Here is a 23,886-nt window from a genome sequence, read left to right as displayed (position 1 = left end):
AGAGAGAGCGCGTTTGTGTCTGCTGGTTCACTTCTCCTGGCTGCAACACGGGCCAGGTTGAAGCCGGGGGCGAGAATTCCAGCATGGGTGGTGGGGTCCAGGTGCTTGGGCCGTCTTTGGCCTTCCCAGGCACATTTGCAGGGGGCGGGATGTCTGATATGGGATTATGGTGTCACAGGGAGTAGCTCGGCCTGCACGCTGCCACGGTCCTGTGGTTTGTGGCAGAGTCCTCCTGCTCGCTGGGGGCTGTAGATCCCCACCGTGGCTCTCTGTCAGCCGGCTGCCTGTGAGCCTGGCCTCTGCGTAGCTGGGTTGGGGGTGTGGGGGCCAGTGTGATTCGCCACCTTGACCCAATTCCCTTTTGTCCTGCAGGCAAAGCCCATCTACGGCGGCTGGCTTCTCCTGGCTCCGGATGGGACCGACTTTGACAATCCTGTGCACCGGTCTCGGGTAAGGGGGCAGGACTCACCCCGAGGGCAGTGGACAGGGAGGCCGTGGGAGGCATTTGTGAGCTCAGAGGCCACAGACAAAAATGCTGCCGGTTTGGTGGGCCGGCTCGACTCACAGGCGAGGGTACCTGTGAGGTCCCTTTGGTGTCGGGGGCTTAGCGACCCAGGGGTTGAGACTGCAGAACCCAGGCTTACCTCTCCCTAAACTTCCCCGTGGCAGGCACCCCAAGCAGGAGAGGTGCTCACAGCAGGGCCTGTCTGCCAGGCAGCCCCTGCCGCCCCTCTGGCGAGGCCACGTGAGCCCTGTTCCTGTTGCCTGTGGAAGGGTGGGTCATTGAAGCCCATGGAGGTTTCTGGGTCCTGCTCCTGGGGAATGAGAGACGGGGTGCAGTGCTGGCGCAGAGCAGAGCACGCCTCCACAGTCCCTGTGTCTTGCTGGCAGCCTGCTAAGTGTTGAGAAGAGGACCCGGGGTGCCAGAGGTCAGTCAGGCTGTGATGGCCGAGTCCTTCACCCTCGTGGCCTTTTGCATGCCTGCACTTGGCAGCATGTGACTACTTCAGCAAGCCCATACCTTTGCCTTTTATTTATTTATTTTGAAGATTTCTTTGTTTGGCATAGGGAGGGCACGAACGAAAGGTTTTGTTCACTCCCCAGATGCCTACAATGACCTGGCCTGGGATGGCTAAAACCAGAAGCCATGGACTCTCCTGGTCTTCCCCATGGTGACAGGGACCCGTGTGCTTGGGCTGTCATTCACCTCCTCAGTTAACAGGGAGCCGAATTAGAAGTAGAGTAGTTGGGGGGCCCAGGACAGTAGCCTAGTGGCGAAAGTTGTCGCTTTGTATGTATGAGCCAGGACCCCATATGGGTGGCCAGTTTGTATCCCAGCCACCCCGCTTCCCATCCAGCTCCCTGCTTGTGGTCTGGGAAAGCAGTTGAGGACGGCCCAAAGCCTTGGGACCCTGCACCCACATGGGAGACCTGGAAGAGCTCCTGGCTCCTGGCTTCAGATTGGCTCAGTTCCGGTCATTGTGGCCACTTGGGGAGTGAATCATCAGACAGAAGATCTTCTTTCTGTCTCTCCTCCTCTCTGTATATCTGACTTTACAATAAAAACAAAATAATTCTTAAAAAAAAAAGAGTGGTTAGGAGTTGAACCTGAATCCAGTAGGGGATATACGTGTTGTAAGCAGTGTTTTTGTTGTTGTTGTTTTTGTTTTAAGATTTATTTTTATTTGAAAGGCAGAGTTAACAAGGACGGAGAGAGGTCTTCCACCCACTGGTTCATTCCCCTAATGGCCTCATCAGCCAAGAGCTTTTTCTAGGTCTCCCACATGAATGCAGAGGCCCAGGCTCTTGGGCCATCCTCTGTTGCCTTCCCAGGTGCGTTAGCAGGGAGCTGGATTGGAAGTGGCGTGCCGGGACTCGAACCAGAGCCCATGTGGGACGCCAGCACTGCAGCAGAGACTTAGCTTACTGCTGCATTGCTCCAGCTCCTGCAAGTAGTGGCTTAATCCGCTGCTCCACAGCACCAGCTGGCCACTCCCTAGGTATCGGAGTTGTTTCCTGGGTTTTGTCAGTGAGTTTTGAAGCTGTCCTTGCCCCACTCCCCACTGGATCGTGAGAGCTGGCCCTTCAGTAGAGTTCCCAGGGACCCAAGAGTGGGCAGTGTGTGCCTCGGCCCTCAGGTCACACAGATCCTGCAGCCCTCGCTGGTGTTCTGTGGGAGCCCCGTGTGTGCGCGTCCCTGCCCCCAGGGGCCTCTACAGTGCACAAGTGATGCTCAAGCCTCGGTGACTCCCAGGGTGCCCCAGTCCGGACCCCCTTCTACCATCAGCTCCAGAAATGAGGTCAGGGGACTGGCGTTCCTTAGAGGCGGTGGTGGCTGGCCGAGGGCCCAGTCTCGCGGCCTTCTCACTGGCCCTCTGCTCTCTTGCAGAAATGGCAGCGGCGGTTCTTCATCCTCTACGAGCACGGCCTCCTGCGCTACGCCCTGGATGAGATGGTGAGCATCCTGGCTGTCTGGGCCTCTGTAGGGGAGTCTGGAACAATGGGAAGAGCTATGGCAGCTGGCAGCCTGGAGCTTGGGCTCCAGCATGAGGCCCGTCCGTGGGGGTCAGTGAGGGCGGAGTCCGTGCTGTTCTAGCGTCTGGCAGAGCACTCACTGTTAGGAGGGCTTAGGGCAGATCTTGTGCTGGCTGTGGCCTCTGACATGGGACACCCTTGTGCTGGTGGGTCGTCCTGCCAGGCTGCCTCGGGCAGCCTTTTGCTAACAGGTTTTGCCTGTCCTGTCTGCTGAGTCCATCACAGGTCCCCTCTCCCTGGGCCAGTGTTCTCATCATGAACCCGGTGGCATTCGGGCTCTGCTCTGCTCCCTGCCTGATTTTCCACCTGCATCAGCGTTTGCTGCTGTTGTTTGAGACAAACCTGCAAACCCGCTAGCCAGGTGGAAATTCCGCCAGGTAGAATGTTCTGGCTTTTTCCCACTGCATCTGTTTTGGTCTCATGCCCTTTGCTCAAGAGGAGGTGTCTCCTGCCTAGAGAAAACCACACTGCGCACTGTGGGGGAAGGGAGGAACCAGCTGCAGTTTCCTGACGCGTGGGAGTGTGAGCTGGCCAGTGGATCATCCTGGACAGTCGAGTGACCCCGTGCGAGGCGGGCTGGTCCCCAAACAGCCCAGAGGAATTTGTTCTTTGTTGTGCATGAGAATGGCTTCTGGAGTGTGCCTGGCGGTGGCCGTGTCCCCCCGCCCCCAGGGGGGCTTCTGAGGCTGCTGGTCGTGGGTATGGATGGCAGCTAGAGTTCACGCAGGGAAGGCTGAAGTGTGCGTGTGTGCACGTCGCTGCCAGTCCCTGAGCTCTGCTGCTCTGAATGACAGCCACCTCGCTGGGTCGTCCTGCTGTGTGCGAGTGGGCAGCAGGGTTGGGACTCACAGGCCCTCCTGCCCTTGACGTCATCAACTGCAGGTGCTGGGCCCTTGTGAGCCCTCGGGTCTGCCTTGCCCTGCCTGTGCCCAGCTGAGCCACTCTTGAGTCCCGTAACAGGTGAACGGAGCAGGCCCTGGCTCCATGCTGTGTTCAGGCCGGGACCATTGGCCACCCTGAGACGAGAGCTCCCTGGCTTTCCCTGGTTTTGCCTGGTTTCTTTGGGTTTCCTCAGCGGCTGCTTATTCCCGTGAGGACATCTTTGAAGCCTGACAGTCCTGTGCGAGCTCCCTGCGGCTCAGCTGTGCAGGCCCTGAGGGTGCCTCTAGGGCCCCCTTGGTGGTGGCCCACATGCAGGATGCTGCTGAGTACCTGGGCCCTCACTGTCCACAGTGGTCTCCTGGCACCCCCGGCTTAGAGGCGGACCCCCAGAAGAGGCTTGGACTGAAGGGTGTGCGGTGGCATGAACGCCTCTGGCAGATGACTTGAGAATTGTCCCTTGAGCCAGTTGGTGCTACCAGGCAGCCCCTGCTGGGGCGCGTGCTGTGTGTGACCATTGTGGCACAGTGGTGGCCACCTGCTGGCCATTTTGCAGCTTCCGCTCAGCTCTTCATGGTTCCCCTTTTGGGTCAGCAAGGTGCCCTGGGGGAGAGCAGGAAGGAGGCTGCAGGGGTGGAGGCTGGGTGGAGGAGGCGTGGGGTGCCTCCCATGCCCAAGGGCCACAGAGGCCTGTCCTCATGGCTGCTGCCCAAGACGGGCAGAGTGCCAGGAGCCCAGGAGCTCCAGCACCCACCAAACCAAGAGGTTGCGTGGAGGCTCACGTGTGGCTACTCCTTGCTGGCCGGAAGCTTCCTCCCCTGTGGGCCACCCAGATCACCACCCCCCACCATGCCTGTGAGAGGCTCCCACTGGGGTGTTTGTCTCCCGGGGAGCAGCTCCAAGCAGTCTGCAGCAAGGCGTAGCTTTCCCCTGCCGCCGCTGACACCTCCAGGCCTCCCCGCTGCTCTGCTATGTGCAGCAGCCAGTCCCTCTGACGCTGAATCAGCCTGTCGGTACTGCTGCTTGGCTTTTGTGGGACCTTGCTAGCTGTGTGTTACCTTGCCAGAGAGATTGTGGCTCTGTCTCCCCTCATCAGGGCCCCTGCTAACCCTGGGTGTCACCCTGTATCATCTGGCGTGGTTTTGGGTTGCTCAGACCTGGGGAGTGCTCATTGAGTATGTGTGGAGTTGGGCTGTCCAGCTTCGTGAACACAGGGCAGCGGACACATGACAGTGAACATATGGCTGGGAAGAAAGAGCAGGGTGGGGGGACCCAAAGTGATACCAGAGTGGGTGTCAGAGGTACTGGGGTACAGGACAAGGGTTGGGCCCAGGTTCCTAGCCCCCAGCTGGGGCGGGGCTCGGGCCTGGGGGTCTACTCCCACTCCAGGCTGACCATGGCCTTGTGGGTGGCTCTGAGAGGTGGGACTGGCTGTTGGGAATCTTGTTTCCTTTTTTGGGAAATTTCTCTCTCCATACACCCACATGGCTGTAACTAGTGGGTGTGGAGGAGAGGCAGATTTCCCAAAAAAGGCAAAGACGTCTCCCCAATGCAAGTGAGGTGAGTGGGCTCGGGCCGCCTGCAGATGAGCGGGGCCTGGGAAGCTTGGCTGGGCCCCTGGTTTCTCAGGAGCAGGCCAACTGCGGAGTCGAAACCCGAGCTGCTGCCACCACCCTGTGGCTTCGCCAAATTGGGCCCCTTCCCCCTGAGCCAGTTGGGGCTTCCAGAGAGAGGCAGCCCCCTCCTGGAGCATGGGGAGACCATCTGATGTTGGGGTTCTGTTATTGATTGGGATGGGCTCCAGCTGGCAGAAACCTTAACCCTTGAGCCCCCTGGGCATGTGGAGTTTGGTGCCATTCAGGACACGCCCAGGCTACCTTCCTAGAGTCTGTGCCCTTAAGCCCTCCCTCCTTCTCGCATGACTCCTGTGGGGCTCCTTCGGGACCAGGCTGCTGGGCAACAGGCTGGGCGCCTTACCTGAGCCGCCCGGAGCAGAAGGGCTTCAGGTGGGGGCGTCATGAGCTCTGGAACACCGGCGTCTGTGAGATGCCCCCGTGAGTGGGCTCTGCCCTCCTGTGAGCAGTCAGGGTGCGCACACGGTGTTCTTAGGGTGCTTGTGTTTTGACCATGGCTTGCCCGTCGTCCCCTTGAGGCTGGCTGTGGAACTGAACTTGGAAGGCGGCTGATGCATGGAGTCGGGTGGGAGCTCAGCCTGTCAGAGGGGAGCCACCGTGTGTGTGTGTGTGTGTGTGTGTGTGTGTGTGTGTGTGTGTGTGTGTGTGTGTGTGTGTGTGTGTGTGTGTGTCTGTGTGTCTGTCTGTGTGTCTGTCTGTGTGTCTGTGTCTGGTGTCCTCTAGGTGGACTTCTCTTCCGTGGCCAGGCCCTGCTCTTGAACCACACTGCTCCCAGGTGAGCAGAGCTGCCCTCTCCCTGGCAGACCACAGCACCGAGGGCTGGCTTTGGCTCCCAGTGGCTCGCCCTCTTCCATCCCCAGGATCTCTGAGGTGTGGAATGCCCCTGAGCCAGCAGGACTGTGTGGGGTCCCTGTGGGAGCATGCCAGGTTCCCGGGGACTGGGCCATGTGCTTTGCACCTGCACCTGCAGTTTGCCCCCACCTGGCTCCCTGTTTCTGTAGCCCCGGCCTTGCCTCTGTGTCTGAAGGGCGAGGAGGGATCTGGGTGACTTGTGCTGTGGGAACGTCACAGCTGCAAGCTCAGGCCTCATTGCTTGCAGCTCGGCTTCGCAGCTCTGACCTGAGCAAGCAGGAGGATCAGCCTGCTTGCTCTCCAGGTGTCGGGGCCCCACTCGGCCTGATTCCTGGGTCACCGTCACAGTGAGCCCTGAGGGAAGTGTACACAGCCACAGACGGCTGGCAGGGGCTGGGGGAATGTGAAATCTGTCACAGAAACTCTGTGCCTGGAGGAAGAGGCGGTACAGGGCTGAGATCAGGGAGAGCGGGGGCATAGGGGGCTGCTCTGGTGCCCTAGGCTGGCTCTTGGTGCGTGGCCACAAACCTGACCGTTGTGGCCACACTGCCCATAACATCCGGTCCCAACGGCTGCCTGAGGCCCTGGGAGGAGTGCCCCCGAGAACCTCGGGCCCCTGCACAGTGAGGGGGGTCTGGCTGCCTGGGAGGTGACTTCCCAAGTCTCCCAGTGGCTCAGGTGTCACGAGTCTGTTCAGAAGGTGGCCCCTACAGCTGTCCTGGAGGCAGAGACGCTCCCCAGGCTTGGGGACCTTCCCTGTGTGCAGGGCAAGACAGAACCCCCAGGAGACAGCTTGTGGCTGTCATTTTCAGACTTTTTTTTTTTTTTTTAGATGTTTAAAGAGATTTATTTATCTGAAAGGCAAGGTGAGTGAGAAGACAGAAGGAAAGAGAGAGACTCTTCCCTTCTGTGCTGGTCCACTCGCCAGATGGCCACAAAGGCCGGGTCAGGACCAGGCTGAAGCCAGGAGCCTGGAGCTCCATCAGGTCTCCCATGTAAGGGCAGGGGCCCAGGCACTTGGGCCCTCCTCTGCTGCTTTTTCAGGTGTGTGAGCAGGGAGCTGGATGGGAAGTGAAATAGGCAGATGTTGAACTGGTGCCCATCTGGGATGCTGCTGCAGAGACCACAATGCTAGCCCCAGAACTTACTTTTTAATTTTGTTTATTTTTTTAAAAAGATTTATTTTTATTGGAAAGGTAGTTTTACAGAGGAAAGAGATGGAAAGATCTTTTCATCCACTGGTTCAGTTCCCATGTGGCTGCAGTGACCAGAGCAAAGCCACCAGGAGCCTCTTCTGTCTCCCATGCAGGTGCAGGGTCCATGCACTTGGGCCATTCTCCATTGCTTTCCCAAGCCACAAGCAGGGGCTGGATTAGAAGTAGAGCGGCCAGGACTAACTGATGCCCATATGGGATGCTGGTGCTTAAATGTGGAGGAGGATGAACCATTTGAGCCATTACACCAGCACCCAAGAACTTTTTTTTTTTTTTTTAAGATTTATTTATTTCCCTTGGAAAGAGAGAAAAAGATTTTTCATCTGCTAGTTCACTCCCCAAGTGACCGCAACAGCTAGAGCTGTGCTGATCCGAAGCCAGGAGCCAGGGGCTTCTTCCGGTCTCCCATGTGGGTGCAGGGTCCCAAGGCTTTGGGCCATCCTCGACTGCTTTCCCAGGCCACAAGCAGGGAGCTGGATGGGAAGCAGGGCCACTGGGATTACAACCGGTGACAATATGGGATCCTAGCATGTTCAAGACAAGGACTTTAGCTGCTACACTATCGCGCTGGGCCCAAAAATGAATCTTAATAAACAAATACATAAAGCCAGATGGCTGCTGTCCGAGTGTGTGTGTGGGTGTGCAGTGCTGCCCGCCATGCCCACACCCAGCTAAAGATCCTGCAGGGCACCTTCTCAGCACCTTGCCCTGTGGGGCCCTCGCACGCTGCGGCCCACCCTCCTGCTGTCTGTCAGAGGTCAGCCTGACCCACCAGTCCCCTGAGGCACTCCCCAGTGTCCTCTCCCTGCTGTGCCCTGCACTACCTAACAGAGCCTTTGGCCGCGAAGAGGATGGGGTGTGCAGTCACAGCCCTGTGACCCCTGGGGTGGTGCAGATGTGCCCTGTGTGAAGGGCTGACACAGCCACTGAGCCACTCCTTGAGCACAGGCGGCTGCCGTGCCCTCGGTGGTGTCTGACAGGGCAGCTGCCCTCGCATGGTTTGGAAGGCCAGTGTGGGCAGGGCTCCTTCCTCCTGAGGCCCTGTGTTGGGATTCCTGGGCAGCTCCTCCAGAGGTGGCTCCCGGCCCGGGCTTTCCTGAGGCCTCTCGGAGCCCATCAGCCTTTTGTCCCCTTGGGCGGGTTTGGGGCCTGCTTGGAGAGTCTGGGAGCACGTGTCTGTGCCCTGAGCTGGCCAGCTGTCCCTGGAGGGAAGGCTGGTGGCTGCCTGTGAAGCTGCTCCTGCATTACATGTTGCACGTGAGGTGCACGTGGCTGAGCAAGCCCCGGGGACGAAGCTGGGAGAGAGCCCACGTGTCCCTAGCACCAGAGGCTTTGAGCACTCAGGCCCCACCCCCGGCAGCCACAAGAAGCAGGCCTGGCCTGGCTTGTGTGGGAGGAGTGTGCCTGGGGGCTGCATGGCTCCACTCGCTGCCCCTGCTGTCCCTGCTGTCCCTCTGCCTGGGTGGGAGTCGGGGACCAGCTGCTCCTCAGAGGCTGCTCCGCTGTGAGGCAGGGGATGCCCCCAAGCTCTGGTGGCTGGTGGAGCTGTGCAGGACACAGCCCCAACAGAGAGGCAGTGCCCGCAGGACCCTGCAGCTGTGTGCAGCAGGAGCCCAGCCATCCTCCAGATGGTGCCAGCAGGTGTGCAGCCAGCCAGCCACACAGTGGGGGCAGAGGTAGGAAGAAGCTGTGCCCTGAGCAATCACTGGCCTGGGCAGAGAGTGCTTTTGGGAGTTGGTGTTGAAGGTGGGTGGAAGGCTGGGCACCTCTAGCCTGGGTGGTTGGCAACCTTGCTTGGTTCATGTTTGGGGAGTTCTGGTGTGCCAGAGCAAACCAGAGCACAAGTCCTCCCACCTCTGCCGGGGGCTGCCAGGGTGGTTTGGCTGGCAGTGAGAGGAGCGGCAGGCTGCTGAGACGCGGAGTCCCTGCTGGTGCAGGGCCTTCGGTGGGACCTCAGCAGGAGACGCAGGATGCCTAGCCACGTGACCATGAGAATACCAATCAAGTTAGGCAGAAGGTTCTCGGAGGGGCCCTGGCACAGGCCTCACCCATGTGGACGAGGGAGCTGAGGCCTAGAGGAGAGGGCACTGCACAGTCACCCGATGGGCGGCATCTGAGGCTGGCGGTCCTTCCTGTGGTGCCTGACGGTTCGTGTGCTGGGGTCAGCCCTGAGCTTGTCCGTGCAGCAGATCGAGTGCTGTGAACGTGGAGACGCGCCCCCCGGGGCTGCCTGCTTACTGTTGCCTGCACGGGCTGGACATCACCTTGCCCCAGGCCCTTTCTCTGTCCTGTCTGGCCGTGGCAGGTAGCGACCACTGACGCTCTCTTCCCAGGAACACCAACAGGATAAGTGGGGAGACATGGACTGGTGGCAGGTGGTGGTAACGTGCCCTGTTGCTCAGTTGGCAACTTCCTGGGCCCGGGTCTGCCCTCTTACGTTTGTGGGGATGCTGTGGGGGCTTGCACTGGGTGAGGGGTGCTGAGCTGAGTGCTCAGAGATGGATAGCAGGTGGCCCGCTGTATCCCTTGGCCCTGCTTAGTTCTGCCTCCTTGGCCTCTTCCTGGAGGTGGCTGACGTATGTGCACTGGGCAGGCACAGAACCATGCCCAGGCTCTCTTCCCATCACTGAGTGCCTGCCTTGACACCGAGCAGCTGCGTCCTCAGGAGCGGCTGGACAGTGCCCACTCGCCCTCCGTCCTCCTCATGTGCGTGGGCTGTGGGCCAGAGGTTTGATGTTGGCTTGCAGGGCCTTGGGGACCTTCATTGCTTCCATGCAGCCTTCCAGTTCTGGCTCTTCCGAGGAAGACACGGGTCTTGTCTTCTAGGCTGGAGAGAGGGGAAGGCTCACTTTCAGGCAATGGAAGGCTTACAGGGTCTGCCAGCACACACCTCTGGTCCTGCTGATGGTCCTGGGGGGCCCACTGCCAGCCGTCTGGGAGATGGCATGCCTGCAGTTGCCCATCTGTGCGTTGCGGTGTGTGTGCCTGGAGCTGTGCTGGCTTTCCCGTGTCGTCTGCCTCTCCCCCGTGGCAGGAGACGCTTGCCTAGCTTTCGAACGTGTTGGTTATTTGGTATAGCACTGAGCAGTCATTCCCGCCCTGGGTGGCGTGTGGCATCCTGCAGCCCCACCCGGGCAGCCGTCGCTGCCCCAGCCCTGCTCGGTGAGGAGCCTGTGGCAGCCTCCCAAAGCTCTGTGGGAAAAGGCAAGTCTTTTGAAAAACAGAAAAAAAATCTTAAAATGCACATGTTTTTTGTTCTTTCAGTAGTTAAGGATTCTGCACATACAAACCTGCCTGTATAGTGTGCCAAAGGCTCGGGTGGGAGGGCTCTGCCCGCTTGGGGATCTGGCACGCTCACACCCCCCTGTGCGGGGCGAGACGGTCGTTCAGGCTGCTTGCCCTCTCACGGGGATGTGCTGCATAAGCAGTGCTCAGTAATTGCCCTTGGATTTTTCTTTAAAAAGATTCATTTTACTTGAAAGGCAGTCAGAGAGAAAGAGATCTTCCCTGCACTGGTTCACTGCCCAAATGGCTGCAGTAGCCAGAGCTGAGCCTGACCGAACCCAGGAGCCAGGAGCTTCTGGAAATTCCACTTGGCTGCAGGGGTCAAAGCACATGGGCATCTTCTGGTGCTTTCCTGGGTGTGTCAGCAGGAAGCCGAGTCCAAAAGGGTACAGCAGACCAGCTGGCACCCATATGGGGAGCTTGTGCCACGGGCGGCGGCTTTATCAGCTATGTTTTTTTTTTTTTTAAGATTTATTTATTTTCATTGCAAAGTCAGATATACAGAAAGAAGGAGAGACAGAGAGAAAGATCCTCCATCTGATGATTCACTCTCCAAGTGACTGCAACGGCCAGTACTGATCCGAAGCCAGAAGTCAGGAGCCTCTTCTGGGTCTTTCACGTGAGTGCAGGGTCCCAAGACTCTGGGCCATCCTCGATGCTTTCCCAGGCCACAAGCAGGGAGTTGGATGGGAAGCGGGGCCGCCAGGATTAGAACCGGCGACCATATGGGATCCTGGCGCGTTCAAGGCGAGGACTTTAGGCCTCTAGGCCACGCTGCCGGGCCCTGTCAGCTATGTTACAGCACTAGCCCACTGCCCTTGGATTGTTTGGGAATATAGTTTTTCTTTATAAAATTTTGTTAATTGTTTTAAAGGTTTATTTATTTTTATTGGAAAGGCTGATTTGCACAGAGAAGGGGAGATAAAGAGATCTTTCATCTGCAAGTTCACTAAGTGGCTGAAATTCCTGGAGCTGAGCTGATCCGAAGCCAGGAGCTTTTTCGGGGTCTCCCACGCGGGTGCAGGGTCCCAAGGCTTTGGGCCGTCCTCGACTGCTTTCCCAGGCCACAAGCAGGGAGCTGGATGGGAAGTGAAGCAGTCGGAACACAAACCAGTGCCCATATGGGATCCGGTGTGCACAAGGTGGGGACTTCCACCAGCAGTCTACTGCGCTGGACCCTGCACTTGTATTTAATTTAAAAATTGTTTGAAAGATGTACATATTGGGCCTGATGCCGGTAGCCTAGTGGCTAAAGTCTTCACTTTGCATATGCTGGGATCCCATATGGATAGCAGTTCAAGTCTGAGCCGTTCCCCTTCCCATCCAGCTCCCTGCTTGTGGCCGGAGAAAGCCTTGGGACCCAGCGCTGGCATGGAAGACTCAAAAGAAGCTCCTGGCTCCTGGCTTCAGATCAGCTCAGCTCTGGCCATTATGGCCACTTGGGGAGTGAATCAGAGGATGGAAGATTTTTCTCTGTCTCTCTGTAAATCTGTCTTTCCAATACAAATAAATGAATCTGAGAAGACAAAATGAAAAGGAAAAAAGACAGGCATTGGCAGGCTTGCCAGCACAGCCAGCTTCCACCCTAGGCTGCACTCCTGCCCCAGGAGAGGCTGTTTTGAAGTCTGCAACCAGGTGCTCTCAGTACCAAGCTTAGTGATGTGTTGCTGTTGCCATGGCTGAATGTTAAAGGACGTATCTACTGGTACCTGCCAGACGCTTGGACCACAGCCGGTAGTCAGGGTCAGACAGGCTCCGTTCCCGCACGCAGTGTGTGAGTTGGGGTTTGTTTTGGGGCTCACACTCGGGGTTTGGTTTTTCTTGCCCTCAGCCATCACCCCTCCTCCGGTCTGGATTTGTTTGGCTTTCTGTGTTAACGACCCCTGACTGCAGTGAGCCATGGGGTGGGACTGCTCCGGTGGGGTGGCTGGGCTCTTCAGTGTCCATCCTGCCAGGGGTGGGGGGTTCTTCTCAGAGCCAGGGCCCCTCTCTCTTCTGGGCCACATTTGCAGGGGAGAGGAGGGAGGAGAGAAGGCTCCACAAGCACGGGTGTGGTGAGAAGAGAAGGCCCCGCACCCTTGCTGGTCGTGTTTGGCAGCCACCCTGGCTGTGGAATGTTAGCTTGGAAATAACTTTCCCTTGGGACTGTGAAGGCATTGTTCTGGCTTCCCCCGGTGCCGCTGAGGCGTTCACAAGCAGGCGTGTGGCTCGTTTTGTCAACGGATGGAGTTTTCCCTTTGGAAATGCTCAGAGCCTCTCTCTGCTTTGAATTCTGGACTTGGACGAAGATGTGCCTTGGCCTGGACCCTGTCCCTTTCTTTAGCACAGGAGCCTGTGCGCCCCTCGGGGGAAGGTCGCCCCCAGAATTTCTTCTCTGGCATTTCCTTTGCTTTTGTTTTTCTTCCTACAAATCTGCGACTTGGCTGCCACTTCCTCTGCCTTGGGCCTTCAGGCCATCAGCTCCCACTGGATGTCTGTGGGTGTCCCCTTGTGGAGTGCTGTGCATGTGAGCTGTGTGGTTGTTCCACTCTGAGGGTTCCTTCTGATTTGGGTCTCATTCGCCTTCTCTCAGTGCCCTGTCTCTCTCGAACTTGCCTTTGCCCACCTAGTGGTTCCAAGAAGAAGGCTCTGTGCCAGGGCGGTGAGGGAGCTGGCCAGAGGGCCCTGCCTCAGAAGCACGGGCAGACGGGGAAGGGCCCTCCGAGCCTTGGCCCTTCCCTGGCTGGGGGCCCCGGCATGAGGAGGCAGTCTGCTTCAGTCCGTGGAGGCAGCCCCAGCCCCCTGTGGACTTCCTTGGCCTCTCCCTGCCATTGGTCCTCCTGCTGTGCCTGCTGCCCAGGCTCCAGACCCAGCTGCCCCTAGAGAGGCACTTAACCGGTGGTCCTGCCCATGGCCCCCCTCTGGAGCCCCTTGTGGCCCCCGTGTGTGTGGTGGGGGGCAGTGTCAGCCTACTTCCTCGTGGCTGCAGCCACGCTTGGTCCCTCCGTGGATGCAGAGGCTTCCCTCTCCAGCACTTAGGCAGCTCAGGGGTGCTGTTGTCTCCCTTCTAGCTCTTTGTGCTTGAGAGTTTGCACTTTGTTGCTTATTTGTGGCCGTTTTTACTAGGATTTTAGCAGAAATGATGAGAGAGCAGAAATGATGGTAGGAGTAGGGCTGCACCCCCTGGGGTGTTGCGCCTTTTGCCATAGGCATCGTTCCTGCCTCCCAGCCACCTTTTCTCTGTCCTTGGTTCATCCTGGGCAGGTCACGTGTGTTTGGTGAGGTGTGTGGGTGCCTGCAGCCCATGTTGATGGTGTCAGGAGCACTGTCCAAACTTGGGAACATTCGGACAGAGGCGCCAAGGGCCACCGACACGGTTGCTCGACTCGCCTCACGTCCCTTTGGTGAAGAGGACCATTGTTGCCTTGGGACTACAGTGGAACCCTTTTGCTGTGTACGGGACAGATTGGCCATGAGCATCTGCAAGGGGTGGGCCGCACAGCCTGGTGTGTTTTCCCCCTTGGCCAGGTCTTGCCTGCCAGGCCGCATGCCTGTGCCTTGCTGTGCTTGCTGTGCTTGCTGTGCCTGCTTGGACTGGAAGCTGGAGAGATGAAGATGACTAGGGTGTGCCCTTGGGCGTGTTGACATCTGGCCAGAGAGCCCCAGGACCGCTGTGTTTGGGGGTTGTGGTCCAGGCAGGCTTTGCCACAGCTGGGAGCAGTGAGGCTGAGGGCAGTGAATGTCCCACTCAGCCAGTGCCAGGAGTCCTGGGGTCCATGGTAAAGGTTTGCGGGGACAGAGCAGCCGACAGGCACGATGCTACCAAGCTTCCATCTGCACAGGGTGTGCACTTGTATATTTAGGTGAGGCCAGAATGTAAGGATTTTGTTGTGGTGCAGAGAGCTGAGCAGCTGCTTGGCACACTCTCATCCCTGCCCGAGAGCCTGGGCTCTGGTGTGCCTGGGAGGAGCAGGCAGTGGGCCGGGTGCTCGGGAGCCCGGTGGAGCTCCTGCGTCCTTGGACCTGGCCTGGCCCTCACTCTTGTGGGTGTTTGGGGAGTGAGCCAGCAGATACAAGACTCACCCTCTCTATCACTCTTTCAAATAAATAAGTAAAAACTTCCACGACTTTGTTTTTAATCAGAGCATCCTGTCCACCAGTTCTGTGTCGTCCTTGGCAGTGTGTGTGCTGTAGCTTCCTGCCGTGCTAGCTCATCCACTGCAGCCCCGGCTCCCTCCCTGAGATGGTGCTTCAAAGAGTGGACTGCGGGCACACCTCCAGGGCCAGGCAGCCGAGGCGCAGCAGCAGGAGACACTGAAGCCTCGCCTTTCCCTCTGCATGCCCAGCCTGTTTCCGGAGCTGTGGAGATGCCTTGCAATGCTGTTTATAGTCTGAATGGAGGGCTGCACGCCTGAGAGCCTGCACGTAGCTCAGTTCTCATCTGCTGACCTCCAGAGCCAGCAGCACGAGGAGTGGGGACAGGAGCTGCTGAGGGCAGGCAGGGCCCCAGCGTAGTCAGGCCATGGTGACGGGTGTCCACTTTTGGATGACTGAGGTGAGCCTGAGCTGTGGGATTTTGCTCTTGGTCTCTGGCTGTTTTCCTGTGGCTGATCCTGCCCCTGGCCCTCCACCACCCGGCCTTTTGGATTTGGGATCAAAACAAGTCCTTTGCAATCTCTGGAAGTCCCAGGTCCTGCCTGCCTTGTCCTCCCCTGAGACCTGACTTGGGAACAAACTTGCTCTCCTTCTCACTGCACCTGCCAGACATAGTGGAACACACGGGACATCAAGTGCCCTGGGTGAAGGGCGGAAAGCGGGCCTGCTGCTGCCCTCCTTCCTGGGCCGGCCCTTTGCCCCCTGTGGGAAGGGAATCCAGAAAAAGGCAGAGTAGACGAGCATGAGGACCCCTTCCTTCCTGTCATGTGGGCAGTAAAGGGGCCAGACCCCCCCAGCACCGACCAGACCGCCTGGAGGGGTCCTGTGTGGGAATCGAGCCGGCTCCCAGCCCCTGACCGCGCCTGGCCAAGCAGAGCAAGAGAAGGCTGTGGGAAGCCTCCAACCTCAGGCTGCCTAGGGCCCTGGGGCTTTCTCAGGCATTCCGGGGCCAGGCAGAGCCCTGGCCCTGCCCCGCCCCACCCCGCCCCCAGCTTGGCCGCCTGCCTAATTGAGGCTTTATTTATCTCTGCATTTTCCCAGCTCGGTATAGAGAGAAAGCGAGTGGGCGAGGCCTGCCGAAACTTCACCAGCATTGGGAAAATGGGGGGTGAGGGGGCTGGTTAGGGGAGAAATAATACTGCGGGTCTGCTTGCCTCTGGGCAGAGGGGCAAGGGGAGGAGGGGCTACGGAGAGAAAGCCACCCCAGGAGGCGGCCGGCCTTGCAAACCTTTTCTTTTTTTTCCACCCGTACTCAGAATCCCAAAAATAGCCATGTCAAAGGCCCCAGCACAGGGAGTGAGAGCGAGAAGGGCCAGCTGCAAGCCTTCGCCACTGCCGGCCGTGCTCTGAGCCCCCCTTGCAGGCGGGGGCTGCCCAGTGCTGTCCTCCAGGGAGTGTGCAGGCTCCCGCTGTTGCTGGCGCTTCTCATGGCTCCCGCCCGTCTTCCTGCTCAGATGTCTTCCCTGGGAGCAAACCTGCAGTTCCAGGGCAGAGGATGGGGCAGCTAGGGGAGGAGCCACATGGAGCAGAGGCCAGGGAGGGGAGCAGGTCAGCTGAGTGCAGATTGCCTGCTGAGGGGAGGCTGTGGCCGTGCGGTGATGGCAGGCCCTCCCTGGCACACACTGGCTGAGATGAGCCCCACAAAAGACCCCTGGGAGCATCATGTGGCACACAGCAGGAGGGAATGCTGCCTTCTGCCCGGGGGGGGGGGGGGGGGGGGGGACATGCCCAAGGCCCTTTGTGGGTTCCTGCAGCTACTGTCCACCCATGCAGGGCTGCTGGGCACAGCATGAGCTTCCCACCCAAACTGTTGGCTTGTCCAGAGTCCTGCTGTCCCTCCTGCCTCCCCAACACCAGTCCCACATGGTGAGAGTCTAGAGCACACGGGGTCTTTGGGGCACCTGGCCCAGCGAGGGCTTTTGTCCCTGCTTGTGGAGAAAAGTGAATTGGCATATCCTTGAGTGCTTGTCCGGAAATGCAAGGCTTGCTGCACGTTTGTGGGAGTTCCAGTCCTGCCCCTGTCAGCTGACCTTGAGTTCCATCTCTCGCTGCTGTCGTGGGGGGGGGCACAGCATTGAGGGAGGTGGCAGGCGCCCGTCAGCTCTCGGGAGTTAGACCTGCAGGACAAGGGTCACACCGGACCCGTCTCTGTGGCCTGTACAGGTGGGACCCTCACGGCTGCCCCTTCCCTATCTCTGGCCCAGGACACTGCCAGGCAGTTGGGAAGCAGAGTTTCAAGGACAGCTGTCTGCCACTGAAAGGCAGGGTGACTTTCACGGGAGCTCTGTCTGGGTCTCCTTGTAGGTGGCGGAGTCTGAGCACGTGAGCCATCTGCTGCCCGCCCCCCCCCCCCGCCCCAAGGCACACAGCAGCAGAAGGGGGACCAGACGCCCTTCCAAGGGCGCAGAGGCCGTTTCAGAAATGTTGACTGACTTCCAGGTTTTCAGATGGACCACGTTAGCTAAAAGGAAAGAACTCGAGACGCTTGACAACACTGCGCGGCAGTGTGGACTCCAGCCTTGACATAGTTTTGAATTGTTTCTTAAGGATACAGTCCTAGTGGCTAAAATGCACCGGCGTCCCATATATGGCCATTGGTTCGTATCCCAGCTGCTCCACTTCCCATCCAGCTCCCTGCTTGTGCTCTGGGAAAGCAGTCGAGGATGGCCCAAAGCCTTGGGACCCTGCACCTATGTGGGAGACCCAGAAGAGGCTCCTGGCTTCGGATCAGCTTTGTTCCAGCTTTGTGGCCACTCGGAGTGAACCAGTGGACAGATATTTTTTTTCTCTCTCCTTTCTGTATATCTGTCTTTCCAGTAAAAATAAAAAAATCTTTAAAAGGGGGGGAGGGAAGAAGTCGGATTTTGAAGGGGTCAGGGGGTGGATCAGGCCACCTCTGCCTTGTGCACATTTGCAGAACTCTGTAGGGTCCAGTCCTCTGGGCTGTGCACAGAGTCCTCTGGGATGCCTCCTTCCACGCCCCTGAGGCTAAGACCCAGGGAGAAGGGGGCAGCACCCCTCCCTGTTCTAGGGCCATTCTGGAGTCAAGGCCAGGCCTTGGGACAAGAAGGTGACCTGCTTTCAGCTTCGTGAGCCCAGCAGGGCCCCTCTTCCCCTTGGCGCCATGCCTTGTGTTCCATGCCATGGCAGACTGGCAGGCATTTTGGGAGGGGTGTCTGGTATCTTAGGAAGGATCAGTCACTGTGATGGGGCCAGGGGACCCCAGGCTTGAGGCCTCAGAGCGTCAGAACCATGACGAAGAGGGTCCACTCCCCTCACTGAGCTCTGGGGAGTGCTCAACCTCCTCCTGAGACCATATCCCGTGCAGGCACAAGTGGCCGGAGACGTGTCAGCTGGTTGGTGCACACACACGGCTTGCTACCCACCAGCTAACAGTGTTGTCTGGCTATGCTGGGCAGCGTGCAGTGGACAGGTGGCTCTGTGTTGTTCTGCCCACCCTTCCCCAGCCTCACCAGGCACCTTCTACAGGTGCGCTTCATTTACTTAACATTCATGTACCCACTGTTGCTGGCATGTGCCCTGGGATTGGTGCTGGGTGTGGGCTGCACACCCCTTTGGAGCTCTGTGGGGGGTTGGGAGACCCCAGCCTGTTTGCTCCACCCTTGGGTCTCCTTGCCCTTGGAGCCCAGCTGAGCTTAGTCAGCCTTAGTCACATCCTCCTCAAATCCTTGGGGTCTTTAGATGGGAAAGGTCAAAGTCTGGACAAAGCATGGGGCTGCGGTGGCACCAGTCCAGTTGGCTCCACACCCAGAGGGAGGTGCCTGTCTCTGTTCCTGCTGCACCCTCGGCCAGCCGGCAGGGGAGCCCGGTTCCCCGGTCAGCACTGCTGGGAGCTCTGCTCAGAGCCCTGGCTGCGGGCAGCTTGCTGGGGGCTGCTTGCCAAGACTGCCTGGGAGCGGCGGTCTTTATTTTGAGCAAGCCGCTAGCTGGAGGCCCTGGCACAGCCGTCCCTTTCCCCTTGTGCTTTGCATGCTGCTGGCAGAGCTGAGGCAAGTTCCCTGACCTCAGCGGATCTCATCACCCGAAGACAAAGACACTCCTGTTGTGGCCCTGTCCCCGCCCCCATGGCCCACCATGGCCCAGCCACTTCCCGTTTGGCATGGATGCCTTTTCCTTCCTGCCTGAGTCCACACAGAACACGGGCAGCTCACCTGCTGCTTCGGGTGGCGCAGGGCAACAAGGGCATTGAAGATACGGAAGTGGACTCTGCAGGGATGCAGATGGCCTCCCAATGTGTTCTCCTGTCTTGCCCTAGATGGTGACCCTGATACTCCAGGCCCCATCTGGGTGTTCTTAGCACAGCTGTCCCCAAGGTCCACCCTTCAGAGCTGTGGGCTTGCATTTGGGGGATGGCTAGAGTGTCCAGCAAATTTAAGGCTCTGAGCTTGGCCAAATTGCAGGCCTCCTGGGCTTAACGTGACCCACAGTTGTTTGGCTTTACAGCAGAGGTTGGTAGAGTCAGTAGTGCTGGCGTAGGGGGCAGGAAATGCTGGGCCTGTGAGGTGGTAGGATCCTTAGGGGGTGGCACGGCGTTTATGGGCACCGACGGGAGCTGTTTGCTCTGAGTAAGGCAATGGAGCCAAGACCTGTCCTGACTGCTCAAAGCTTTGGGGTCAGAGGACAGAGGCTGGTTTGGTCCTTGTGCTGCCCAGCTCAGACTATTGGTTAGGATTAGTACAGGGGCACACAGCAGCAGGTCAGTGACCAACTCATGCGGGTGCCAACTTGCTCACATGGTTAGTCCTGCTGGTCCTCCCTCCCCCAACTTATCATGGGGCTGGGGATCCTGGGCTGCTGAGAATGGGCAGTAAGTGCCCATGGTTCTTCAGAGCCAGGACTGGTCCCGGGTGGCCTGGCTGCCTGCTAGCTGCCGCTTTCCTTGCCATGGCTCTGAGCAGTAACTGGTTCTCCTCGGGAGATAGACCCTGGCGTGGGGGACCCTGCAGGGGCTCGGGAGGTGGTCATTGAACAAATGCCTAGGCAGATCAGGAGCCGGTGTGGGCTCTGGAGAGCAGCCCAGCTCAGGTGTGGCCCTCCAGCGGCCCCCGACTTGTGTTCTGTGCACTGGGGGTGTCACAGGCCCTCTGCAGAGGGGTTCTATAGCCCACAGACACACCTGCGGATGAGTTCTGGCCTTCATCCTGCAGCTGCGTAACCAGAGCCAGGCTTCCTCCTCCCGTGCTGCTGGGAGGGTGGCGGCCAGCTGTGCTGTCCACACCCTAGGGCTTTCGTGACCGCTTCCTGGCCAGGCTGCGCCTTGTTCTCCTGGATGGGCAGACTGGAGATGTGGGAGCCCTTTGCCCATCCTGCCTGCCCTTCCTGGCCCACTCTCCCCTTGCTCTGGAGGCCATCAGCAGCCATCTGTGTGGCAAGGCAGTCACTGCTGGCGGGGCTGAGAAGGCTCAGTCCTGAGACACTGGTTCTGTCACCCCAAGTCCTGTAACAAGGGATCCCTGGACACCCCCATGACTCAGGAGAGGCATTTGGCCCAGCTCCACCAGCACCAGCCCCGTGGCCCGGACAGGCCTTCTTCACCATGCCCCTTAGAAAGGTCATTCCCACGAACAGCTCGTATTCTTGTCATGGGGCATGGCTGTGTGCTCCCACACGGCAGTGATCTCCTGGCATGTCAGGTGCTCTGTGGGCCACTGGCCTAGGAGGGACTGAACAGTGGAGGCACCTGGATTCCCTGCCCACACCCCAGTGAGCCTGAGCCATCATGAGTGCTGGCATTGGCTCTGAGAAGAGCTGCCTGTGTACGGCAAGGGACCTGGGCAGAGCCTCGCTACGCAGCATCTGTGGGAGATTCTTGACCCTTTTTGCAACCCACACCACGTCTTCCTAGACAACACACCCACTGCAGAGCTGCCACTCCTGAGGTGTCTCCCAGGCCTGACTGCTTCTGAGAGTCCAGGAAGCTGAGGGCTGGCAGTGGGGTCTGAGCCAGGGGTGCAGGCAGTGTCCACAAAGTGCGGGGGTGGCTGGTCTGCATTTAGGTGGCCCTGGCGCCCAGTCCTCGGCTGCTTCAAGCTTCCCTCCTGGAGGCTTCTCTCTTTCTCTTAAAGATTGACTTTGTTTGAAAGTAGAGTTAGATCAATCTTCCATCTGCTGGTTTACTCACGGAAGTGACCACAATGACAGAGCTGGGCCAGACCAGATCCAGGGGCTTCCTCTGGGTCTCCCACGTGGGTCCCAGGGCCCATAGCCTTGGGCCATCCTCTGCTGCTTTCCCAGGTGCCTTAACAGGGAGCTGGATCGGAGATGTGACAGCGGGATTCAGACCAGTCCCATATGGGACACTGCTGTGGCAGGAGGTGACTTTACCCACTGTGTTACAGTGCTGGCCCTGGAGGCCTCATCTGGCCCACTTGAATGGCAGTGACAGCCTGGTGAGCCCCGAGTTTTCCGTCTTCCTGCCTGGTTTGACATCTTGGGAGGACACTGTCTGCCCAGAGGACTTCTAGCACCTTCCCGTGGGGGCACCAGGCTCACTGTGGGTGACAGGGAGGAGAATGGGGAGAGCCACGGGGCACCTGTAGGGACAGCAGGTCCACACTCGCTTCCCTCCAGCCCCAGCTTGCACAGGCTAAGAGGCCTTGCTTATTAGTGAACCCATTAACCGCAGCCTTTTCATAAGGAAAGTGGCAGTCCAGTCCCAGTGAAGGGCACATGAAGAGCACCTGAGTCACCACAGCCCAGGTGAGTTACATGTGCGAAGATCCTGGGACAGGAAAGGGGACGGTGGGGACCAAGGACTTGGGGTCAGCTGTGCTCGGTGCTCAGGACAGCGTGGAAGCTCTGAAGCGTGTGCAGGGGTGCTAGGACTGTGCTGCAGTGGCGGGTGCCTGACAGGGGTGAGTTGGGGATTCGGTGGCTGGGACCCGAGCCCTTGACCTGACCCATCCATCACTGCTGGCTCCCAGGTGTGCATTAGCAGGAAGCTGGGGCCAGCGCCAACGTGGGGAGTCAGGCCCAGGCATTCTGATAGGGACATCGACCCCTTCAGTGGTGCCAGACCCCTTTCCGGAGTGGTCTCCTGTGGGGCTGATGCTGCCGCACAATTAAAGGGATGGAGGAGCGGCCCCCAGGAGGCCCTCCATCCCGCCCTGCCCTCCAAGATCCTGCTGCTTGGGCCTCTTTGCTCCCGGGACAGGGCTCATTCCCTGGCGGCTCTTAGATGGCCGAGTTCACACTCGTTGCATGCCGCTATTTAACCATGGTTGGTGCTCCTCTCCCGGGGTAGCTGTTTCCTCTCCCTGTGGCCCCTGGGCCTGGCCTGTAGCCCCAGCTTGGGTCCCTGCAGTCTTTGTGGGGGCTCCTCCTGGTCTTTGCTCCCATCACCCAAGTTGTACTTTTTCTGGTCAGGTCCCCTCTCCCGTGAGCCTGGCCCCAAGCCAGCCAGCAGCACTGCGCTCCCGGCTTCCCGAAGTGGGCGGCAGGAGGAGGAGGAGGAGGAGGAGGCCTCCCACCTTTGTCCCAAACCCCAGCAAGGGTTCAGAACCTGTCTCTGTCCCATGAGGCTCACCTGGATCTCTGCCCTGCCCTCCTTCTCAGCTCCAGTCACTGCCACTCCCCTCACTCCAGCCCAAGCCCTGCCTTTTCATTAGCAGCCAGAGACCGTGTCCGCCCCCTTCCCATCCGCTCCCTGGAACCAGCCCAGGCCAGAGGCTCTGCCTCCTTTCCCCTGCATACAGCCTCTGTGACCTTCCAGCACCCACTGCACCCCGAGTTCTGTGTGCCCTAGCCAGGTCCTCAGGCCACCATCAAACAGAAACCGTGAGCAAGCCCTGGACTGTGTGCTGTCTGCTCTGTTGCATGAGCAGCGCAAGCCCAGGTGTGTTTCAGGCGACCTGTGGTTGACCTTGAAGACTGCTTCGCTCCCCCATGAGCACGGGGACCTGCCGGCACACGGCGGAGCCAGGGGCAGGGCACACACCGGCCGAAGGGCCAGCAAGGGTGGGGCAGACTCTGACTCAGCGGGACCAAGGGGTGTGCAGATAGCCCGCAAGCGGGTGGAGTGTGAGGGCCTAGCGGTCAGCGAAGGAAGGAGAGTGGCATCCCTTGGCGCCAAGTGCATTAGTCAGCTTCCGGCCCACGGGTGCAGCCGACCAGGTGGAACCGTTTTCCACCAGCTCAGGTGGAAGGGCCTCAAGCTGTTGCTTGGGTGTGGTCTATGGTGCCACCACACGCCCAGTGCAGTTGTTGCATCAGCATGTGGTCTCAGTTACTGCCCAGCTGTGAGGCGGGGCCTGGGCACCTCGGGGTGGGGAGAAGGCAGCAAGCGAGGTGGGAGGCTGTTCCCGACCTCTGCCCCGTTCCCAGCAGGGAGCGCCAGCCAGGCATCAACCCTGCCTGAACGCCGGCTGCACTGGCCTGGAGGCACTCTCCCCTCTGTATTGCCCCTGCTTTGGTTCGGAGTGGACACTAGGCTGGGACTGGGAGGGCAGGGGTGTGTGCGCACACTCAGATACGCGTAACCTGGAAGTTAGTGTGAGACACTGGAGGTGCTGGGGCTGTGCGTGGAGTTCATCCATTCATCTGCCGTCACGCCCCAGCTCCCCCGGCAGCAGTGTGTGTTACACAAGCCCACAGCCAGCAGCCTCGCTCCTCTGGCAGGGGAGCACGCTCTCCGCACGCCTGTGTTCACACAGAGTAAGTCTGTGTTTGGAGCATTTGCTGTTTGTCTTGGAGGCTGCACCGTCCTTGACCCACGGGCCTCGACGCCCGTGGGCTCCTCGGAGGCTGCACCGTCCCCTGACCCACGTGGGCTCTGGTCCTCACCGTCCTTCCGAGTGCTCACTGCTCCCCAGCTGTGTGTTTACTGCGTCCCAGGGCGTGTACAGCTCTCCCCATGCCTTGGACTTCAGCTTGCCTCCTGCCCAGAAATTTGAATGTATTCGCTGTGGCTGTTGGTTACTTAGATATCTTCTTCTGCTGCTGCTTTTATTGAGATTTATTTTTTATTGGAAAGTCAGATTTACAGAGAGAAGGAGAGACAGAAAGATCTTTCATCCATTGGTTCATTCCCTAAGTAGCCGCAACAGCCAGAGCTGAGGTGACCTGAAGCCAGGAGCCAGAAGCTTCCTCAAGGTCTCCCACGCTGGTACAAGGTCCCGAGTCTTTGGGCTGTCCTCCACTGCTTTCCCAGGCCACAGGCAGGGTTCTGGGTGGGAAGTGGAGCAGCCAGGGTATGAACCGGCACCTATATGGGATGCCAGTGCATGCAAGGTGAGGGCTTTAGCTGCTAGGCTACCATGCTGGGCCCTGGGTATCTTCTTTGAGCATTTTCTACTCAGCTTTGGCCCTTACTTAAAAATGGAAGAGCTCTGTCT

The 23,886-nt window shown here is 58.9% G+C and overlaps 1 protein-coding gene across 2 annotated transcripts in view; it reads left to right on the top strand.

Moving 5' to 3' along the window:
- The first annotated feature begins 316 nt into the window (after nucleotides 1–316).
- LOC121152460 (myosin phosphatase Rho interacting protein) overlaps nucleotides 317–23,886 on the top strand; it is a 73,044-nt gene continuing 49,474 nt past the window's right edge. The window contains exons 1-2 of one of the 2 annotated variants that reach the window (XM_040974543.1): nucleotides 317–450; nucleotides 2,390–2,455. In XM_040974543.1, coding sequence (XP_040830477.1) covers nucleotides 2,453–2,455 — 3 coding nt within the window. In that variant the 5' untranslated portion in view covers nucleotides 317–450; nucleotides 2,390–2,452. The remainder of the gene's footprint in view (nucleotides 451–2,389; nucleotides 2,456–23,886) is intronic. The other variant, XM_040974542.1, reaches the window with a different exon arrangement.

This window comes from Ochotona curzoniae, unplaced genomic scaffold (assembly GCF_017591425.1).
Source record: "Ochotona curzoniae isolate NIBS_2020 unplaced genomic scaffold, NIBS_Ocur_1.0 contig_2456, whole genome shotgun sequence".
In the NCBI taxonomy this organism is placed as follows: domain Eukaryota; kingdom Metazoa; phylum Chordata; class Mammalia; order Lagomorpha; family Ochotonidae; genus Ochotona; species Ochotona curzoniae.
Note: the sequence above shows the minus strand (reverse complement) of the source record. Positions and strands in the feature narration are given on the sequence as shown.